The sequence below is a fragment of the Sinocyclocheilus grahami genome, unplaced genomic scaffold, assembly GCF_001515645.1.
Source record: "Sinocyclocheilus grahami isolate Dianchi unplaced genomic scaffold, SAMN03320097.WGS_v1.1 scaffold262.1, whole genome shotgun sequence".
Classification (NCBI taxonomy): Eukaryota; Metazoa; Chordata; class Actinopteri; order Cypriniformes; family Cyprinidae; genus Sinocyclocheilus; species Sinocyclocheilus grahami.
In genome coordinates this window covers 1,247,470-1,269,335 of record NW_015505441.1, presented here as the reverse complement: position 1 = coordinate 1,269,335, position 21,866 = coordinate 1,247,470, and the positions used below count along the sequence as shown (strand labels likewise).

General features: G+C 36.8%; 2 protein-coding genes across 3 annotated transcripts in view; both read right to left on the bottom strand.

Moving 5' to 3' along the window:
- chrne (cholinergic receptor, nicotinic, epsilon) overlaps window positions 1–1,348 on the bottom strand; it is an 11,524-nt gene extending 10,176 nt beyond the window's left edge. Inside the window, exons 1-2 of the mRNA XM_016290725.1 lie at window positions 867–1,348; window positions 239–372 (exon numbers count right to left, since the gene is read on the bottom strand). Of these exons, the coding sequence (XP_016146211.1) occupies window positions 239–372; window positions 867–930 (198 nt within the window). The 5' untranslated portion in view covers window positions 931–1,348. The remainder of the gene's footprint in view (window positions 1–238; window positions 373–866) is intronic.
- Window positions 1,349–10,294: 8,946 nt separating this feature from the next.
- Window positions 10,295–20,601, bottom strand: LOC107599200 (sodium/potassium-transporting ATPase subunit beta-2-like). 2 transcript variants are annotated; one of them, XM_016290722.1, is made up of 9 exons: window positions 20,157–20,600; window positions 13,947–14,075; window positions 13,613–13,717; window positions 13,285–13,490; window positions 12,939–12,998; window positions 11,962–11,988; window positions 11,529–11,624; window positions 10,946–11,181; window positions 10,295–10,537 (listed from the first exon to the last, which is right to left on the bottom strand). In XM_016290722.1, the coding sequence occupies exons 1-8, from the start codon at window positions 20,245–20,247 to the stop codon at window positions 11,014–11,016; spliced, it is 882 nt and encodes a 293-aa protein (XP_016146208.1). In that variant the 5' UTR covers window positions 20,248–20,600; the 3' UTR covers window positions 10,295–10,537; window positions 10,946–11,013. The 2 variants fall into 2 exon arrangements, with proteins under 2 accessions (XP_016146208.1, XP_016146209.1); XM_016290723.1 differs by lacking the exon at window positions 11,962–11,988 and having other exon boundaries at window positions 20,157–20,601.
- Window positions 20,602–21,866: the final 1,265 nt, after the last annotated feature.

Below are 21,866 nucleotides of genomic sequence, written 5' to 3'. Positions count from 1 at the left end.
ATGTGGGGGGTGTACTCTCTTCTGTGAGATACTGTGTGTGTATATATATATATATATATATATATATATATACATACAGTAGCAATGATGTACAAATTTTTTGATATTTGTTATTTTAGCTAACATTTATTTTTGCTGGGATTTATTTATGACATTTAGATAACAGATATAATGTATTATATACGTTTGTTTACTAAAACTCACACTACTTGTCACTCTTGGCAGGTAGATTAGTTACCAAAGAGATGAGGTTGGTGAGAGTCAACTTGACCTGAACCTTGACTTTTTCATCAGGGTGTCTTGCTGGTCGAATATTTTTGTTGTATTTTTTAAACTTATCTGCGATTAACTGGGTCTCCTCATTTGCACTGACTGCAAAACGAAAGAATGAAAGACAGAAATTAGTTTTAAAACTTGCATACAAAAAGACTGTTTAGTAGACGAACATAATTAATCTGTGAAAGTGTGAAAACTTAAGAGTTTAGAGATGTTATTATTAAACGTCCAAAAGGCCCATACAAGCAGCAGGCAGATTTATATCAATTATACTGCAGTTTTCAAACCATTTAACTTTTAATACGTGTTACAAGACTGCAAATCATAAAATATTCATAATATCAGCCATTTAAAACTTAACTGACTCAGCACTGTGAACCCAATACAAGTTGCAGTAATCCCTAAACAAAATGGTAATGTTTGTAACAGCTTTACATATCTAGCCTATATTAAAATGACCACAATATAGAAAAGACTTAGAAATTATTACACAATTAAGTATAACGCTGCTTGCGGTTACAGTGCGACAGCAAGTGTGTTAAAGACGGAGAGTCAGTCACTCAGTTTTGAGGAAACAAAAGGACACGTACCTTGTAATACAGTGGCCACGAGCGCAAACGCAACTATACACGTCCTACCGAACCGGTCGGCCATGGTCGCCAAAAGACCGTCTTAAAAGTTGGTAACAAAGACAGACACGTTATTTTCGAGTGATCAGTAACGGACCTCTCTCTTCCCCTCACTGCTACAGCTGTCACTGCACCGAGGCTCGAGTTACAGCGCGCTCTTAAAGTCACATTCACTAATCGCCAATATCATTATGCCTCTAATACGCGACAATGATGCAGATTATGTAGGTTATTTCTCTAGTATTACTGTTAGTGACCTCAGATACTACGAATAGAGGCAAAACATGCTAACGGGAGCGTCAATTTCAGGTGCCAATCGCAAGACTTTGGTTCCACTCACTGCTGCGCGAACCCATGGTGATGTTGAGAGTCGTGCATTTCTACGAGTATCATAATGGCTTAATACCGATAAGCATAACGGTTATTGATAGTGTTGTTCACCCTCTGGGAATCGTATTTCAGTCTGAAGAAATAAGCAATGTTAACAGGTGTACTGAGGGGCCGGCTGAAGGGCCATAGTGTTGATGTCTCCCATGAACACGGGTATAAATAACCAGTGTCTGTCTGAACATTGTGCCCTGCTGTGTATCTCCCTGGAACAAGGTAAATGCAGGGGTTAGGGAGTGTGTTTTGTATAATTTGCTTATAGGCTACACTGTAAGAAAAGTCTGTAAAAATAGGGCCCTATTTACAGGGCCCTACTGTGTTAACATAAAGGAATTTTCCATATTAGTTTTTTTCACAGATGTAGTTTGAATTACATAATGCATTGTGTTGTGTAGGGTTAAAGGAAATGTCCATAAACTTAACAGATAATGTCCTGGCAGAAAATTACCAGTATCTTTTCCCTTTTTTCTTACAGTGTACATTGGGGCCAAAAGTTCTCACAAGGATAGTACCTGAAATCTCCTACACTGACAGGTAGCCAACAGTCCTCATGAGGAGAATACAGCTTAGTACACACACTAGTAATCTCTTTATGAAAATATAAAATGCAATAAAGTTTGGCTTTAGAGTTAATGGATAGAAAATATAATTAACTCAGCATAAAGCCAATAAAATTCAATGGAAATGGTAGAAAATGTGTGCGTGTGTGTGAAAGGGAATGTAACAAAAAAATTGTCAAAGCTTCTTTTTGTTCCCAGAAGGTCAAAAGTTCATAACTGTGAGTTATGAGAGATGCCTGAGTGGTGATATCATATACATAACTGTCCAGCGTGTCAGGTTTTAAATGATTTATGAAGTCCAGCACATACTGTGACAACTGACACTATAGGTTGGTTTAAAGCACGGCTGCACATCAAAGAGAGTATTTTGAATAAAATAGGCTCTATGATCTACAGGATTTTTCAGTAATCTTATGCACAGCAGGAGAGGTCAGTCTCTTTGATGTCAGTCTCTTAAATTATATTATGACACACTCATGTTGTTTATTTCATGCATTTTTGTTTTGTTTACATCCTGTATGAGCCAAATAGCATAAATGTATTGCTTTGCCAGTTGCTGGCCACTGGGCTTAAGTGGTACATGGTACATGGGCTTAAGTGTCACTGGATTGCAAAGCTTGTCGGTAGGCTTACCGGAGCATGAATTCCTGTCTCCTTTGTGTACTATTAATATGACCTGTAATTGAACCGTGTTCCATGTGGGTAACCGGAAACTCCACATCCGGGGAAACGTCTTTGACAAATGAGAACGTCAGAAATGCATATAAAACATTTTTTTGTTTAGATTTTCTAAATTTATCTTACCATAATGTACTTATTATCTTAGGTCCACAGGTCTCAAAACAGATTAATTTCACCACTGAGCATGTAGCAAACATTCCAATTTGTCTGAATAGCCTCCTGCATGAATGTCCGAATGTTGGAGGATACTAGTGTTTGTCCTCAACCTCCTCCACATTTACTCCTTCTCTCTCTCTTCCTTCGGCTTGCTCCCTTTTTATCAGGGGTCGCCACAGCGGAGTGATCCGCACAACGATTTGGCACATGTTTTACGCAGGATGCCTTTCCAGCCGGAACCTAGCCCTAAGAAGGCACTAACTCGTGCAACCCCAGTGCTGGGACACACTCACTCACTTATTCACACACACACACACACACACACACACACTCACTCACTATGGCCAATTTGATTTTTTCCACATTTACTCCTTCTAATGAATTGAAAACGTTTTAATGTCCAGTAGGGGGAGCTCCAAGCTACACGCAAAACTAAGACGAACAAGAACAGCTTGCAACTGTAACAGTAGGTCTACTTTTTATTTAACACGATTATCACGAAATTTTAAAGACTTATATTTGATAAATAAACACAATCATTATTTATAAGATATATATTTCAGCTTTTATAAATAGCTATATTTTCACGGTTTAAAAGTTTGACTGAAATGCTTGTATCGAATTATTTTATGTTCTACCAGTGATAAAACTGTGGTAGATGTTAGGTTTTGTGAAGAACTGGTAGGGAGCCTTTGAGCTTCTTTATGAAAACAGACTGTGTTTATGATTACTACTATACTGTATGTTTGAAGTTAAATTATGTTTTGTTGAGTTTTTATATTTGGACAGTGGTCACTGGGCTAGTTTTGTTGTGAAGACATGGCAACTCTGGTCCTGGGCCCCTGATTGAGAACCACAGCTGTGTACTGTTCTTGAATTGTATGTTACTTTAGAGATTGAAAAAAGTCTTGGTTAGATTACAGAATCTTCCAAACAGTGTTGGGAATCCAAAGTCCATTGTAGAAAATCTATGAAAAAATATCAAAAAAATTTTAATGAAAAAAATACATCACTGTATCTTTTACGGGGTTTCAGCTAAAACATTTTTATTGATGTCTTTGCATTTAATATACCATCTTTCGAGATAAGAATAATTTAATCATGAGGCGGGAAATGACATTGATAATCAGTAACCTGTAGCGTGCGTATGTGTGAGTTAATGATAGCCTTCAGATAATGTCACCCTTGATGAATGCCTGTGATTGCTTTTGTGTAAATGAACGGACGTCTATAAATCAGCAGTTGGGCCTAAATATAGTGACACAGAGGCAAACTGCTAATACCTTCAGCCATACTTACTCTGTCAAACTGGGGCATTGAAATTCATCAGCTTTCAAACCAGAGGGGTGGGTTTTAGGGCATGACAGCTTTTTTAAGGTGCTCACTGACATTTCAGGTCACAGTGACTGTCAAATGTCCAGCACTGGCCTTGTCATTCAGTCCACCCAATTTGAATATACAAACATGATGGTCTCTTTTAATCAGCTTTACTATGATATACAAATATATAATACTAATCTAAGGTAATTAAAGAAGAAAACACACCAACACTATTTAGTTGCCTAACCAGAATATTTAAATTCAACATTTGAATACGATGCATTTGAATTCAACATTTGAATGGGGAATTTGAATCTTTCAAATGAAGAAACCTCTCTTTTTCACTCAGAGATGCACATGTTGGGTAAATAAAAAACTTGGACCTTCCTTTGTGGATTCCAGGATTTCACTATTTATTTGTGACGTGTTGTACAAGTGTGTGCGTCTGAGTAAAGGTTACTGCAGGTTGCGTAGGGCTTGCCTAATAAGGAGTGATTTGTTGTTGCTGACTAATCTATGGACTCTGAGATTGCGCAACATCACTGGAGACTGACAATACAGACAGAGCAGGACAGGAGACGAAAGAAAGAAAGAAAAACAGCATAATGCAAAAATCAGCTTAACATAAGTTCGACCGGTGGACTAACCTTAGTATACAGAAAGAGAGAAGTAGCACAAAACAAGAAGTTACATACAGACTGTGTCTGCCTAGTAGTGTGAACACATGAGGACAATAATTTGCTTGCCAACTTGTGGTTGAGTGAAGATTGAAACCCATTCAAAAACTGACAATCACACTGTGTAAGAGAAGAAAGGTACTGAGCACAGTGGTGTAAAGATGCTCAGGAGAGAGCACATAGACTGAGAAGGAAGTCGGGCCCCTGACGAGACGCAGCAAGGAGGAGGATAGTGGATCATTATGGGAGTCAAATGCAGGGCTTTTGTTGCCATTGTCTTCATCCTCCTTTTGCTTGGCTCCATGTGGCTCTGTAAGTTTTACCAGTTCTTTCAAAATTTTCCTTTAACAGACCGAATGTAATATATTTGGTTAGATTTTCTGACACACCAAAGCTACTTTATTTCACTGTGGGTTCAGGTTAATAGATTTTTTTGAGATACTGCTTTATTATTTCAGTGAAACTTGTTATTCAATCATTCAATATCAGTTTTGGTGATATTGAGTTATATCAGTAGATGTTACAGTAGAGCTGATTGACTATAACTCATCAAGAAAATAAACATATAAAGATGCTGAACAGACATTTGACCTGAATTCACATCTTAAATAGATTCATGAGAGAAGTTTGGTATTTGAAACAAATGCTCAATGCTTTAAAGATTTAGTGCATGATTCATTCATGAATCGGAATGATGCAATTCTCAAGTTCATTTCACTGGCTCAATAATGATTAAAAATTTAGTTTTCTATGAAATAAAACATGTTTTAAACGACATGTGAATGAATAAACAATGACATAATTTGGAGGTAACTACTTGTATAATATTCAGAGAAATATTTACACTGGATAACTTTATCTCACGTAAGTAAGTAACACAGTTCACAGATCTTCTGGATGGGTTTATGTGAAAGCCTAATCAATTTACGTTCCTGGCTTTCATTATTTTTTGAAAAACTTCACGAAATAATGAGTTTATGTAATTTAAATATATTAGCCTGCTATTTCTTCTGTCTTCCTGTTTTATTTCCATTATTTATTCTCACATTACTCATCCTCTGTATCTCATTGCAGATGGGAATCTGGAGGACCACTGGAATACTTGTCCAAAGGTTTATAGTATGAAAAACAAGGTAAGAGTGGTGATACAACAGAGAACACAAATTAACTCGAGGCTTAAAGTGTCATTTTGAATCTACGCAGAGCTGCTAACAGAAACTTTTCTCCATTCATTTTATGGCATCACCCTCCTCTGAAATCTGCCCTTACCTCACTTTTCCATTTCTTCTTGTTTTCGCAGATTCTGTCTTTCATTAGAGTTAATAGTTCAGATGAAGATGTGGCTCCACTGAGGGTGTGTCCTGGCCAGAGGTTTCAAGTTGCTGATTTGCTGGCTCACCTGCAGGCAGCTCCAGTCTCAGCCAATGATGTTCTGCTAAAGCCGTACCTGGCAAGCTGGGATGAGCTTATCAAGCAAGTTAACGCACATAATTGCATTTCATCATATAGCACGTTAAATAAGCCGAATTCTATAATTAAGTCGAGCGAGAGTAAAGCATGATCGTGAGTGTAATGTTGCTTTTTTACAACACTTAAAACAACAACAAAATTGATAATCAGTAACTAAACACAACAACAAATAGCCTATATTGCCGGTCGAAGGCAAAGCAAGAATAAATCGTTGTGCATCTTCAAGCGTCACACTATAGTGGTCTTTTTGTTCGAAAATGAATCAATATGGTGTCGAACGAATCGGTTAAATGAATGAATCAATAATGACTCACTCAAAAGATAGCCACTTGTCGCCACCTACTGGCGTATTGGTGTAACTTTCAGAAAGAGATACTAGCTACCTAGGTCTACTTTTCGCATACTATTTCATGAATTCTGTGAATTCGGACACTCTTATACTAGGGATATATGCATTTTCGGATGCAGGGGCTGTAAAATCCTTACCAATAATGCAGAATCTGATAGTTTGGTTTGAACACGCAAACACAAACAAGCAGACTGATAAAAACCGTGAAAAGTCCAAGTGTGCTTAATAGACTGTATAGCCTACACAATGTTGCCAAAAGTATTGGGACACGTCTTCTAATGAACGCTTTTGACTACTTTAGTCATTTCCATGAGTACAAATCTTAATGTTTCAGCATATAATGATATTCTAGGGAATTGTGTGCTTCTGATTTTATAGCAACAGTTTGGGCTTAATAGACTGTATAGCCTACACAATGTTGCCAAAAGTATTGGGACACGTCTTCTAATGAACGCTTTTGACTACTTTAGTCATTTCCATGAGTACAAATCTTAATGTTTCAGCATATAATGATATTCTGGGGAATTGTGTGCTTCTGATTTTATAGCAACAGTTTGACCAACTTTTTTGAGATGTGTTGATGCCATGAAATTTAAAATCAACTTATTTTTCCCTTAAAATTATACTTTTCTCAGTTTAAACATTTGATGTTATCTATGTTGTATTCTGAATAAAATATTGAAATTTGAAACTTCCACATTGCATTCTGTTTTTATTCACAATTTGTACAGTGTCCCAACTTTTTTTGGAATCGGGTTTGTACATGACATTGATATTCTCATATGGACAGTGGTAATAACCGGAAAGTGTGTGTAAATATATGTCTCTTTGTTTGTATGTGTTTGAGAGAGACGGTGACCGTTTAAAACTGTATTCTTGTACTCTATCTTCTGCAATTCTACGTTCTAATTCTGAAAATTATAAAGCAGATTATATTGATGAGGAGGAGACAGTGCTCTGTTGTTCATTTTTATTAGGTTTGTTATTTCAATTCATTAGTTTAAGCCTATGAACATATACAGTATAAGGTGTTTAACTTAACTAGTCAATATAATGTCAGGTTCTCATTGTTCATCAAACATTTGAGCATAGTTTGCACAAGGTCCAGTGCTGTGTGAACACTGAGCCATATCAAATTAACTGCAGTTTTTGTTCTGTGATGTTGAGGTGGTGAGTCTGTTCACACAGCCGACTCCATCTGTTCAAACACATCTAAACCACAGCATTTACTGTATACAAACGTTTTCAAAAGTTCCACTTTGACATGACTTGTATTGTCAATGTTAGTTTTATGAAACATAAAAGTTGCATACATTTTGGTATTTCAAAAGCAACAAAGAGGTCCAGATTAAAGTGATGATGATTTATTACATTCTTGGGCTGATTAAGTCTTGTGACCTCCTTGTATTTTATAAGCACTGCAAAGCTTAATATCGAGCCACATTCCCCAGCTGTTACATGCTTTTATTCATAAATGATCAACAAAAATAGAAATATAGGTTCTTTGAAAATATAGGATCTTTTCTGTATTGCATGTGATTTTAAAATCCATATAGCCATTCTCATCTATAAACTTATTTAAATATTACAATAAATATTTCTCTTCATTATCAGCCAATCTAAAAACAAATACACATATAGCATGTAACTTTCCTTTATACACTAAAGGGGCTCAAAATATAAATATATAGCTTTTCAGAAGATTCATTTATAATAAAACATATGTTAATTCACTATAAATTGTGTACTTCACCATTAGAAACAGTTGGTGGAGTGGGAGAGGCACAGCACAACTGTTACACTAGGGGCGCTAGTGTAACAGTGTAACAATGTTACATTGTTACAAAACCATTGTCTCAAAGCCTGCATGCACCAAAAACTTCACTTATAATATATATATTATGGATTTATATATATATATATATATATATATATATATGGATGGATTTTTTTCTCTTTTTCCCTTTTGTGCATGGTGTTACAAACTGCATTTTCCAGGAAAAAATTACATATTTTTGACTTTTTTTACTCCAGATGGAACTAGTGTACAGTACAGGGTACACGTTAATGATATGTGATCTGGGGCCTGAGGTAAATGAATATTTAATTCTGTTGATTTGAAGCTTTCTCTGTCGAGTCAGATAACAACCTTACCATGCACAAACATAAAATATGCAATATACAGGCACAGAAGTCAACACATGTGAATGTGATCAAACGTGAAGAAGTGTTTAGTTGCTGAATATTTTTCAGTAAATGAGCTGACACAATTGATAGATAGATAGATAGATAGATAGATAGATAGAGAGATAGAGAGATAGAGAGATAGATAGATACTTTTGAGGAAATGTCGGTGTAAAGCACCATATCTATTTATGAGTGAGATTAAAGGATTAGGGCATTAGAGGAAGTGTACACACTTGTCAGTTCTATGACACAGAGTGTACTTTAACTCTCCACAAGACACTTCTCAGAATGGAGCATGAGGTGTATGTACTCAGAGAGTGAGTTTAGGAGTTTTAAAAAAAATGAGAAATGAGGTTGGTGACCACGTCTTTTGTTTTATTGACTCATGCAGGGTAAGGACTGGGATGGACTCACTTCTGTCTTCCTTATCAGCAGAAACGTAAGCCTGCTGTACCTGCTCTTAGAGCCTCTCTATCTCTCTCTCTATGGTTATGCTTAGAGTCACTTACAACAAAATCCAAAAAATATTTTAAATGAAAGTTAAATGTGCATGAAGATTAACATAAATCAAATCAAATCAAATCAAAACACACATGCAGGAATCCACACATATTCTCTCATACACATATCAAACACACTTTTTCTATTTTCTATTTTTCAGATTTTAAACTGAACCCAGGCCTGCTGTCATCCTCTGAGCCGATGCAAATCAATACAAAACATCATATCCCCTCACCATGTGAGACAATTTGGATTACACATAAAACATTTTTTTAAAAATCGCAAAATACTGCAAAGACCTATTTTTACATATAAACAAACTTAGACATGCCTCATGATAAATGAAACGTGACACACTTCATCATATGAAAGTACAGGCTGTGTCAAATGCAGAAATGTATCAGTGTTCTTGTGTGTGCTGGAGAGGACGTTCATCATGCACAGCATTAGCTACATGTTAGTTTAAAATATCCTCTTCACTTACAAAGCCACAAATCAGACAGAGGAGAGGTTTCAATCCCGCTCTTCAGAACTGATACACACATGCAAAAAAAAAAAAAAAAAAATTCCAACAGTCAAGAGATGCTCCAAACACTAGATACCTGCTTTAAAATGATAATAAATGATTTCTGTTGAATTAATACAGATACTGAGGGAAGAAACAGCATATTTATTAGGAATTTCTCTCTCTCTTTTTTAATTATATCGCTTTCTTAGTATTGTTTTAATAGAATATATTATTTTTAATAAATAGCTCCGATAGCTGAACATGCAATTAAAATTTTATGTTTCAGAAAACATTTATGTTTCAAAAACTGATACACTCTTAAAAATAAAGGTGATTCACGATGCCATAGAAGAACCTTTTTTGTCTAAATGGTTCCATAAAGAACCTTTAACATCTGAAGAACCTTTCTGTTTCACAAAAGATTCATTGTAGCAAAAGAAAGTTCTTCAGATTATAAAAAGGTAAGAAAGAGATGGTTCTTTAAAGAACCTTTGACTGAATGCTTCTTTGTGGATCCAAAAATGGTTCTTCTATGGCATCGCTGTGAAGAACCTTTTAAGCACCTTTATTTTTAAGAGTGTACCTCAGCTCACACATGCAAACACACACACACACACACACACACACAGACACTGATGTACACACACAAATGCACACAAAAACTTCATTGCTAACTCCCTACAATCTCACTACAGTCTCAAATGGAAAAAAAATATTTCTTTGAAATGCTGAAGTATTACTCTGAGTCTGCTCTGTCTGTGCTGAGGATTGCTTTGTCTGGTTTATCTAGCTGTGCCTTCAGTGCATAATCCTACACTCTTTTAGATGGGGAGGACCTGTGTTTTTGAGTCTCTGGAAGATGCATTTTCATTGGCTAGTGAATGCAGGATCACCACATTGTCTATAGTTAATGCTAATCACGGTCATTACATTCCCTTTCTTCACTTGTCTTGAAGCACAAGTGGCTCCTATTGATTTTCACGGGAGCCTGTCACCTTAATACTTGGTGATGAACTTGTTTTTTGTTCCAGTGCCATTGAACACACAAATCTATTGTTCACCAGTGACATATCACATATAAAGGCTTTCAATTGGTTTTGTGAACTTCCTACATTCCCTTCTGTATTCTAGGTGGGTCTATTCCCAAATCTGATATGAATTCTTTCAAGCTTAATGCTTCTGGCTAAAAGCTTGACATTGAGAGGGTATGCTTGTGTGCTCTTAAGGAACACTGTGTGAAGGACCTGTGTGTGTGTGTGTGTGTGTGTGTGTGTGTGTGTGTGTAAAAGAAAATTAAAACACTTTCGCCTGTTTAATCTCTGGAGTTGATCCTCAGTTTGAAGGAAATGCGTCCAGCAAACTTGTCTCGTTCACTACCCTCAGGAATGTTGTTAGCGTTGATTTTGCACTCCACGTTGACGTCCTCATTCATGGTGATGTTGATGAACTTAATGGCCACAAGAGGCTGAGAGTAGTTCACCTGCAGCAGAAGAAACAGATTGCCAGAAAAGGGTTTTATCTCCATCAGTTGTTGATTGGATGGAGCCAGATCTGAATGCGATCTTTAGTGGGTTAAGTAGGCTAAATGATTGGAGAATCCAGCATGCATCACCAGAGAGAAGTCTGTTCTTTCATTGGAAGATCCAGTTATGACACTTAGATTAATAATTAAAAATTATCCTTTTTAAAAAATAATAATAATAAAATATATGCATAGATGAAAAATTTACAGTAAGATCAATAATATGCATTTAGACTGTAAACAGACTGTAAATTTTCATTTTACACATGTACAGTATATTCTCCATGTGTGTGTGTGTGTTGTACCTGGGCTTTCTTGCCATAGTATGGGTAGTACATAAGGTTAAAGGTGCCATTTGGGGGAAAGTACACCACTTCACCAAGTTTATCTGAGTCATCTGCCTACAGAGGGAGGGAGATATTATGAGTTCATCTCAGCATTTAATCTGAAGGTATCAAGCTGTTCTACTACCACTGCTACTGAATTAAACAAATGAACAGAGAAACCAATCGTCCTTTGAATTGATCTTATGCTGGAATTATCTAGCATATGATCTGACTGTATGAATAATCATTTTACCCTTTGCTGTTTTTAAGTGTAATTAAAGATTTAAAATAAAGACTGGTCATTTTGGATTCGAATTTGTTGCTCACTGCAGAACATCAAAGATGTAATGCTCATTATGAATTCTCTGCCTCTGTCAAAATGATTATTCTTCATTCTGTCTATTATTCTTACCCACTCATCTTTCCCAACTTTGTATTTCTGACAAGAATGGAGGGGGAGAACAGGTGAGACACACACACACACACAAAACAAAACAAAAAAAACAAATCAACCACATGGAACATAAACAGAGATGATGAGCAATGGTGTAAAACAACACATAATAAACAAAACACTGAAAACAACAATTATATGACAACAGTACAGAACAAAGGAGGAGGAATGATGGGTCTATGATGAGAAAGAGCAAAAAAAGGTGTGATGTTTAAAAAAATGGTTGAGGACATTGCAATCGAAGAGAGAAATAGATTGAGGAACATGTTTGCATGAGCCCGAATGGCGGTCAATATTCAGTCAGAACCCACTCAAACACAAACATACATACATGATTCAGAGGGCACACACTATTGAGAAAGCTTGGGGAAAGAGTAGGTAAAACTTCCACTCTAATGCAATATAGGTCAAAGTTTGCTTAGAGTGGGGAAACTGACCTACAGTATGAGAATACAAACAAGCAACAGTGTTGTTATTGTTAACTAAAACTATTAAAATATTGAATTGAAATAAATCTTAAGTAAAATATAAATATTAGATAAAAAAAATGAGAAATGTTGACTTGGCAGCTAACAGAAATAAAAGTTGAAGTACTAAAATGACTAAAAATGGAAATATGAAAACAGTTGAGATTGAACCTTGCATGACTGAAGGATGATTCCTGAATACATTCAGACATTTTAACGAATGGGAAATACACAACTGTTCCTTTACTTATTTTCATTTCTGTTTGTTAATTTTTGCATGTGAATCAGCAGCATATAGTCTGTCATGGCAGTTTTTCTCTGAAGCCGGCCACAGTTCTGATTACTGGCTAATTTAATCTGGTGACCTTGTTGAATGGCTCATGTAACTTTAATCTGAAATCAATCCCTTTTTAAAAGACTGAAGGATAAGGAGAGTGAGAGACAGAGGAAAAGAGACTGAGACCTTACCTTAGCACCACATGTGACGTAAGGAGGCTGCCCATCCTCAGCAGGCAACAGACCAATCACCTGCAAAGAAGAATAAAAGCAGAGAAAGAAGGATTTGAGATTGAAATGAGAGAGGGAGAAAAAGATGAAAACCAAAGGGAAGAGACAGGTCAAGTCGAGTCTCATTAGAAAACTAAAGTAACTCTGAATTTTTAATTATAAACATTCAGGCCGCTGTCTCTGATTCTGTGGTTTCAGGTCAAAGTCTTCACGACGATAAAACTGTGGGGATTCAACGACCTAAAATGCTGGATGTGTTTCTGACACAAACATTTGCTCCACACATGCTTTCTATTTCACGTCTTACACGGTTAAGCTTGATGATAATGCAGGGCTTGCCATCACTGTAACCATAATAACGATCTGAGAGCCCAGCGCAATCCTCCAATATGGAGCGTTTGAACTGGCAGGAACGCTTGGGGAAGTTTTTCAAGCTGCCACTGTCCTCCTGGATGAAGTAATGATCCGGTTCACATTCATAATTCTTCTGGGCCTGGACTGTGTCGTTGTAGGCTGCATATAAGAAGCAACAGGACAAGACCTTCTGTCAACTAAATAGCACGCAGGATTTCAATAGTAAAATGATTACTGCAGGTTCCGTGCAATACATATAAGGTTATTTGCATGGCACTCACGCGAGAGGAAGTTATTGAGGGCCTGGACGTATCTTTCCCAGGTCTCTGTGTACTCCACGGTGTAAGCGATCTCCAGCTGATCTCCTTTAGGTCTGATCATCATTCCTGCAAAACAAATAAGAGAATAGGAAAATACAGAGACTGTGAGTGTGTATGTTTACATTCATTGTGTATTTAGTATGCTTGTGAGCATCAAAAAGTCAAAATAATGGGCCAAATATCACAATATCAATAAATTACAGTTAATAAATGGCAAAAGGTATCTGTAAGGGGTAACACGAGGGTGGAGTTGTTATAATTAGCTTATATTTAGGATCAAGTCTGTGTGTATTACCTGGAGTTGAAAGTCTATCTTGGTATGTTGGTCTGTGGTCATCGAGCGTCTGCAGCATTACGTACATGGTGAGAGCAAATAATCCAGCCAGGAAAATGTAGAATGCCAGATAAAACAACAGGATCAGACCTACAAGGACACACAAACATTCAAATCCAAACTCTATACAAATACATACTGTACTCAAGCTTTTGGAAACTTTTCCATAAATGTGAACTGTAATATGCCACTGGAATTTAGCATACTTAGCATCGAAATGCTAAGACTTATTTAATAGAATTCTTGTTGAAATGAATTTAATAATAGCAATAATAATAACAATGCATATTAATTTCAATTTCTGATGACAGATAAGACAAAATGTCGACTGGATTACAGTTCCAGTCATTTTTTTTTTTTTGCTATGATAGTGCCACCAAGTGGCCAAGTCTTCCAAATTTGTAATTTGTTCTTAGAGTAAGCCCTTTCATTAAAGTACCAAGTGATAAGTGATAAAAATTTATAAGTCTAGGAGTAGTTCACAAAAGTATGGTTTTATTCTTGATATAAATGAAATTAGAGATATAGAGAGTTGTGACTTGAGTCTGTAACTTACGGTTCTGGTGTTATAGAACAAAACATGTTTTCCTTCATTGTAGCTCCTCCTACACTTTATGTACTTTAATAAAAACATGTTTGTAGGGAGTGTTTGTAATAGGACATGCAGAATACTGTGACCATATAACCATAATAACAATTTATGACTATCTTTTGCTCTCTCTCTCTCTCCCTTGCTCCTCGCTCTCCTTCTGCTGATGTAACTGTGAAAAGATACAAGACTAGAAAACCTAATCCTCTTAAATTCTCACCAGAGCACCCGGATCTTCTGTCCTCATTCATATCATATCATATCATATCACATCATATCATATTTATACATACACATTCACTGCAGCTCTGTCTTACACACATTCATACTTTTACACACTAATGTCCCTTTTACATGAAGTCTGGTAATCCTGTCTGGTAAAAGTCTAGTCTTTGACTAAATTGAATTACTGCAGGGAAGATGTGGGTTAAGAGGGGCAAAAAAGGGGAGGGAGGTGACAGAAGGAGAAGAAGAGGGCAGATTAAGTCAAAGGGGGATTTTCAGGGAATTTATGGTTTAGAAACACCAGAGTAGCCTACTGTATGTCTGTAAATACATTCATGCAAACATCCCCAAATACCCAAATAAAATAATAATTATACTCTAAATTATTATGTCTGCACAACTGCACTAAATAGATCTCTATATAAACGAATGAGTTGATATTTATCATACGTAGAAGAATAACAGAATTATGTCAGTGGTTATTTATTCATGAGGTATATATAATTTCAGTACAGTAATATGGTGTATAATGTGGTATATTTACAAGCCAGTCTGAAAAGTCTTTGCTGATGTTAATGAGAGAGTATTGATAGGTAATTTCTAGCACAAGAATTTTTCCCCCTCAGATTTTCTCAGATATGGGAAATAAACAAACCTACAAACTTTACATGGGCAGTAGACGGAGGGTTTTCAGTGTCAAGATTTTTAAAAGTATATATATATATATTGTTGTGTTGCTAAACACATTTTAGCTTTTCGCAATACACTTAAACAGTATGCATATTAAATAAAATAATTTATAAAATTGTTATAAGGTGAAAGATTATACACACTACCACTCAATTTTTTTTTCAAGAGTGCATTGATTTGAATTTTTTTCCAAGAGTGCATTGATTTGATCAAAATACAGTAAAAACAGTAATACTGTACAATATTATTAAAATTTAAAGTGGCTACTTTCTTAATTTTTTTATATCTGAAAGATCATGTGACACTGAAGATCGGAATAACGGCTGCTGAAAATAAAGCTTTGCCATCACGGAAATAAGTTACATTCTAAATGAATCTCAAGAAACATTTCTAATTTTTAACAATGTTGAAAACAGTTGTGCTACTGAAGATTTTTGTGTAAACCATGATAACCAGGACTCTTTGATGAACAAAGTTCAAAAGAACAGCATTTATTTGAAATAGAATATTTTTGTAACAAACGTCTTTACTGTCACCTTTGATCATTTAATCCATCCCTGCTAAATATTCATTTCTTAAAAAAAATAAATGCTTACTAACCCCAAACTGTACATTTGGAATTTATATTATACATTAGAAAAATAGTGCTTTAAATTTTTATAGCATGAAGAGAATTGCTGGACTTGTACTCTTTAAAAATTCATTTTAATTACCTGAATACTCTCAGGCAAAAAGGAAAGATTCAGTAACTCATCCATTTGCCCCTGTAATAAGAATGTACTTCCAAACATCTTCACCAACACAATGAATAATTTAGGATTGCTATTACATAGAAAATACTGAGTGCTGAAGGTGCCTGTTTTTTATGTGCGTGCTGTAAGTTGTGGAGCACAGCAGTATGCCTGAGGAGAGCTCATTAAAATACAGGACACCTGATCTTCACGCAGCGAGGCCCCTGGGGACAATCAATCAGGTTGCTCCAGGTTGAAGGGAGGAGGGATACCGGATCTCTGTCCCCCGCTGCATCCTGGAGCTCCCCGCACAGACAGGCTTTCACTGATCAATAACAGCAGTGCAATGTGAGGTTACGCTACAGGATAGAATTACACAGGAGTGTGTGCTAATATGCCTGGAGAGAGTGAAAAAGGATGCAATGCATGTGCAAGAGAGAAAGTGAGCAAAGATAAGGTAAGAATGTTGCCTCATGCAAGGGATACTAGCAAAGCCCAAATGTTCTCATCATTAAGCGCTACTTAATCTCGCAGTAGGACAGCCTCAAAATAACCACCGTCTCTCCAAATACTCTACCAAATACCTGCTTTATCAAACATTACTTGCTCAACTTGATTATGAGGTTAAAACGTGGTACATCCTCATCAGCTGTGCTGGATCTGTGTGTTTACTGCACACGGTGAGACTGATACTCTGTCTGTGCTCTTCTGTTTCTTTTTCTGTCTCTCATCATGATGAAAGTCACCCTCCCTCTTTCAACCCTCTAATTTGAACGCAACCTGAAAGAGAGAAGCAGAATGTGCCGCTGTGATCTGCTATTTGCATGTTCACGTTCATTAATACAGACATGAACCCCACAAAACAGTCTCTTTAGATCTGCCCACATCCTTTCAGATTCATCCGTTCCTAAATCCATCAAACCTACCAGGCCACCATACTATCAAACACTTCAGAGGAACTCACAGCTGTGATGCAGACAAAGGGAGCCATCTCTGAATATCAATTTCCGGTTATTTGGCAGGAATAACTGGGTGTACTGGGTGCACATAAATATATAGATAGTTATTATAGACTGACAAATCTAAATTATTACTATTAATACTAACAAACATAAGAGTTAGTCAGGTTAAGATTAATAAATAAATAAAAATTAAAAAGGTTCTCGGGGTAACAATTGCAGATAGCTATTTATTATACTTGATATGAATATTTCTTAATATTTCTTATCAGACCAAAACTTAACTGAAACTATAGCACCACTTTCAGAAGACCTTCATATTAATATCACTATAATATTGTTGCTGTGTTACCATTATTGTGCCAATTGTTTTGTTCCTTTGTAATTGACTATTTTTCATAGTTGAAAATTAGCAATAATAGGTAACATTACATAATTTCAATTCAAAACAACATTTCATATCCGCATATTTATTTATGATGTGTGTAGCTGTAAAGTGAATGGGATATTATACATTTGAAAAAGAAGATTCAATTCAAAAAGAGGATCTTTCAAAGCAGTCTATCGTCCAGCTAGATCCAGATTTTGTTCGGATTTGAGAACTGCAGGGTGTAAAAAGTTTAGTAAACAGTAAATAATTTATTATATTTACTAAAAAAGATGAACTATTTTGTTTACTTGCATATCATCAGAGAACTGTGAACATGCAAATATGTTATTAAAATCTTTAAAAAATTCACTTATCACTTATGTAAATATTTTATATCAAAGGGCTTTAGCAGATAAAAAAAAATCTTCTGAACTAGAATATCTCCAGAACTTTTCAAGGTGGTTTGTTTCCAGGAAGCCTCATACTGCTTTGAACAGAGTTTTAAGATCTCTTCTGCTCTCAAATACTGCAGTATGAGCTATAAATCTCAGGAGTGGTTTAGAGATTCAATTACGGCCTGTGCATGAGTGATGTTTAACAACAAGATGAGACACAGGCTGTATATGATTCTCCAGAGGGCTGAAGTCAAATCAGCTTTGAATGCTTTTATCTGATACTATTGACCCCTCTGTGCCCCAGGGGTTCTGAAAGCAACCCTGGACATGTTTCAATAAGAGACACAGCTGTATGAATGTAGCTTCTGCTTCCACTGTCCTCCATAGGTCACTATTAAGCTCCAGTAATGAGGATGTACTTTGTTAAAGAATCTAAGCATACCCAGGTTCACTCTGGTTTGGGCACAGACAAAAATAGACTAATTAAGGAGTCTTAGAGAGCACACTGGCTTAACTAGGCAGCTAGTCCTCAGAGCATCATACACACACACACACACACGCACACACACGCACGCGCGCACACACACACACACACACACACTCTCTCTCTCTCCTAGAGCAATAAGTGCTGGCATACATGGATGTCTTGAGGGCAGTGATCTAGCATTTCTCTCTCTATCTCTCTTTCTCTCTCACACACTCACACACACACACACACACACACTCTCTCTCTCTCTCTCTAACTATCCCAAAGCATTGACAGCTGAGTTACAGATGCCCGAGGGGCACTTTTGGAGTGCTGTAGTTTTAATGCCAACACACCCTGATTAAAAGACACAGTTCAGTTCCAGAATTAATCTACGGCTGTTGAATAGGCTATATATTCACAGGATAGCCTCACCAAGGCAACCAATGAGCCTATTAGTAAAGGATTACATCTTACACTAATTCACAAACCCCCACGCACACACACAAAATGGGCCTTGGCTAGATTAAATCATCTCAATGTCACTGCAAAAGACTATTTGTAACAATATACACAGTGCTAAAGGTGTTTAGTGGTTCACTTCTATTGTTAGAAAGTTCTTACACAATTATAAAAGCCAGATTACTTACTAGATTACTTGGAAAATTCAAACAGATTTAAACCAAATGGCAGAATGTAAAATTTGCCACTCGACTGTAAACAAATGTCAGCTGATGATGTTAAAAAACAGTAAGGCATTTTGGTGACTGTATTTTTTACAGCTTATAGTTGTTATTCAATTATATGTTAATATATGGGCCTATGTGAACTATTAAAATGAGTTTGCTGTGATGAAACGCACATATAATGATACAGATGGCACACTGAGGCTTATAGCTGATCAAAATTGGCCTCTCTAGCAGCTGTCAGGGTAAACATTAATTAAATAAGGTAGAATACAACAGAGTGCAACTGCTACAAAAAGCAAGAACATTTTGAGCAATGACATTTTTTAAATTTCCCTATTAATTAAAAAGTGATTCATACTTTGAACAAAAACATAACTTATACTATATTTTACAATACATGAATTGCCTTGATAAATATATAATAAATCATACGGTGTACTTAAAACATTTTAATAACATTTCACAGAAAAATACACGTTTCGTCAATTAAATTCTACTTTTTTCTAGTATTTAACATATTTTTTTTGCTGCAGCACTTCAGCATTCTTTGCAGTTAAAATTACGGCTGTTCTTTACAGAAAGTGGTGCAGGAAATACTGATGTGTGCTAGTCTCTATTCAGACATTCTACTTGAAGCGCATTGTGTAGTTTTGCAGGGACTCGACGCATCACATTTCTCCACGCTGTTCATTGGCTGACGCGGCGCATTTAACATTTCTTCCCGCAAAGTCCATCATAACACAATAATCAGTTATCTGGATTTGTCGATAGACATCAGATTTCGTAATTTGACTAAGATAATCACATCATGCATTAAGTTTTACAGCTGCGTAAACACGCGGAGGAGAAAAGCAAACGCATGTGACGCACTACAGCCGCACTAACTGGCGTTTCAGCACCTCGGACAGCGATCAGTCTCTCCAGTGAATTTCTCTGCACTGATAGAGTGAGACTCGCTAACTATTGCAGCGCAGTATTTATTATAACTGCAAAATAATGGCACACTTATTAGCATTTGTGCATGCGTGAAATCCCGTCGATGCTGTGCAAGACTTACCCCAACTACTCGCGGTCCTCCCGCAGAACTCGCGCGTTCTCGGGTTCCAGAAGAACTCCTTCCACGCGTTCTTCTTATCATCCTTTGCCATTTTCCTGGACGAAATAAATGTGCACTCACAGAGTCAACGCCTCGGGGCCAACACTCTCTTTGAGAGTAATACAAAGCTATTCAACGCTTGAATAGTGTGGAGACAGGGTTAAAACGATCTTTAAGGTCTCAATAGAAAGCTTTGTTTAATGAAAAACGGGATAAAAGCGATTCTCAAGGCACTCTTCCGAAACCTGAGCACTCAAGCGAGGACTGAGTGAGAGCAGACCTCGCTTTCTCTGTAACGCCCGGTGTTCTGCCCACCCACAAGTGCAGTGCGCATTCCGCAGAGAGACAGAGCGAGCGAGAGAGAGAGAGAGAGAGCAGTGCAGCACTAATATGTCGATACTGCAGTAAAACCATCTCTACCTGCTCAGCCCCGATCACCCCCACCCCGAAAAATCCCCTCCTTTAGCAAAACTCAAGTCACTTCTTAGCCAATGGCAGCGCTATGCTGCACACTTGGCCCCGTCCCCCTCAGCAAAGTGGCACATCTTAAAGCCTGTGATGGCAGAGACTTGTGGGGGCATCTGTCAGTATCTCATGAGGCCGTTGCCAAGGATAAGTCTTTGGGAAGTCTCAGGTGAAGTCAGGGAAAACACCTCTCAGGACGTGCGTGGCGTTTCCATTGCTGTTCCTTGCAAAGACTCCCAATGGCCTCAGATTGTAAGATGCACTGTAAAAACAATCTTGGATCAAGTGAATAATACTGAAAATCTACTTGATTGTTGTATTACAGCTTATGTAAACCAAACAAGTAATGTATCTTAATCCGTGTATCTTTTCGTTTTTTTGATTTAATATTGAAAGTAGAAAAATTAGAAAATGGCTCCTTATTCGTTTTTTTGTTTTTTTCCAAAAAACTAAAATGAAAATTCAGCTTAAATTTTCGTTTTTCGTTCATGGGTGGAAAAATGAATAAACAGCTTGAATATTCGATTTCTACATGTGGGCGGGAATTAAACGCCCCTTTCTGCTGATTGGTCAACCGAAGATCAAACCGTGCCTTCATCAGTTCTTCCGCAGTATCATGCAGCAGAATAATAGTCCTCTGCTGATGCAGTTGGATGGATTCTTAATGCATTTATTGCAACTACATTTAATCTTTTTTCATCAAACAAACAGGCTAATGAATAGCTCGACACAACTCATACTGGGGCAGAGTCTAGACAGGGCTTTCTTCTGTGTAGATATAAATTCTATTCTTTGCATCAGCTGGGCATGGCAGGGTATGATATGACAGCTGTCTTAGCCTACCCTGCTCACCCAGTAAGTCTGTTTGTTTAATTAAGAAATTAATTAATTTGTTTCAAAATAAATATTTTAAACTCTAAGACAAAAAGGAAAGAATAATAAATTGGCTTGGGTTGACCAATGTTCACGCAAGAACTGTCATTCTGACTGACAACCGGAGAACAACAGATATTAAATAGCCTACTGTTAGAGTTATATAGACTTTACAGTCTGGAAATACTTTAGGCTATAGCAAATTATTTCTCGGACCCCCTATCACTTTAAGAACCGCTGGTCTACACAGAAGAAAGCCCTGTCTAGACTCTGCCCCGGTACAAGTTGTGTCGAGCTATTCATTAGTCTGTTTGTTTGATGAAAAATTTTAAA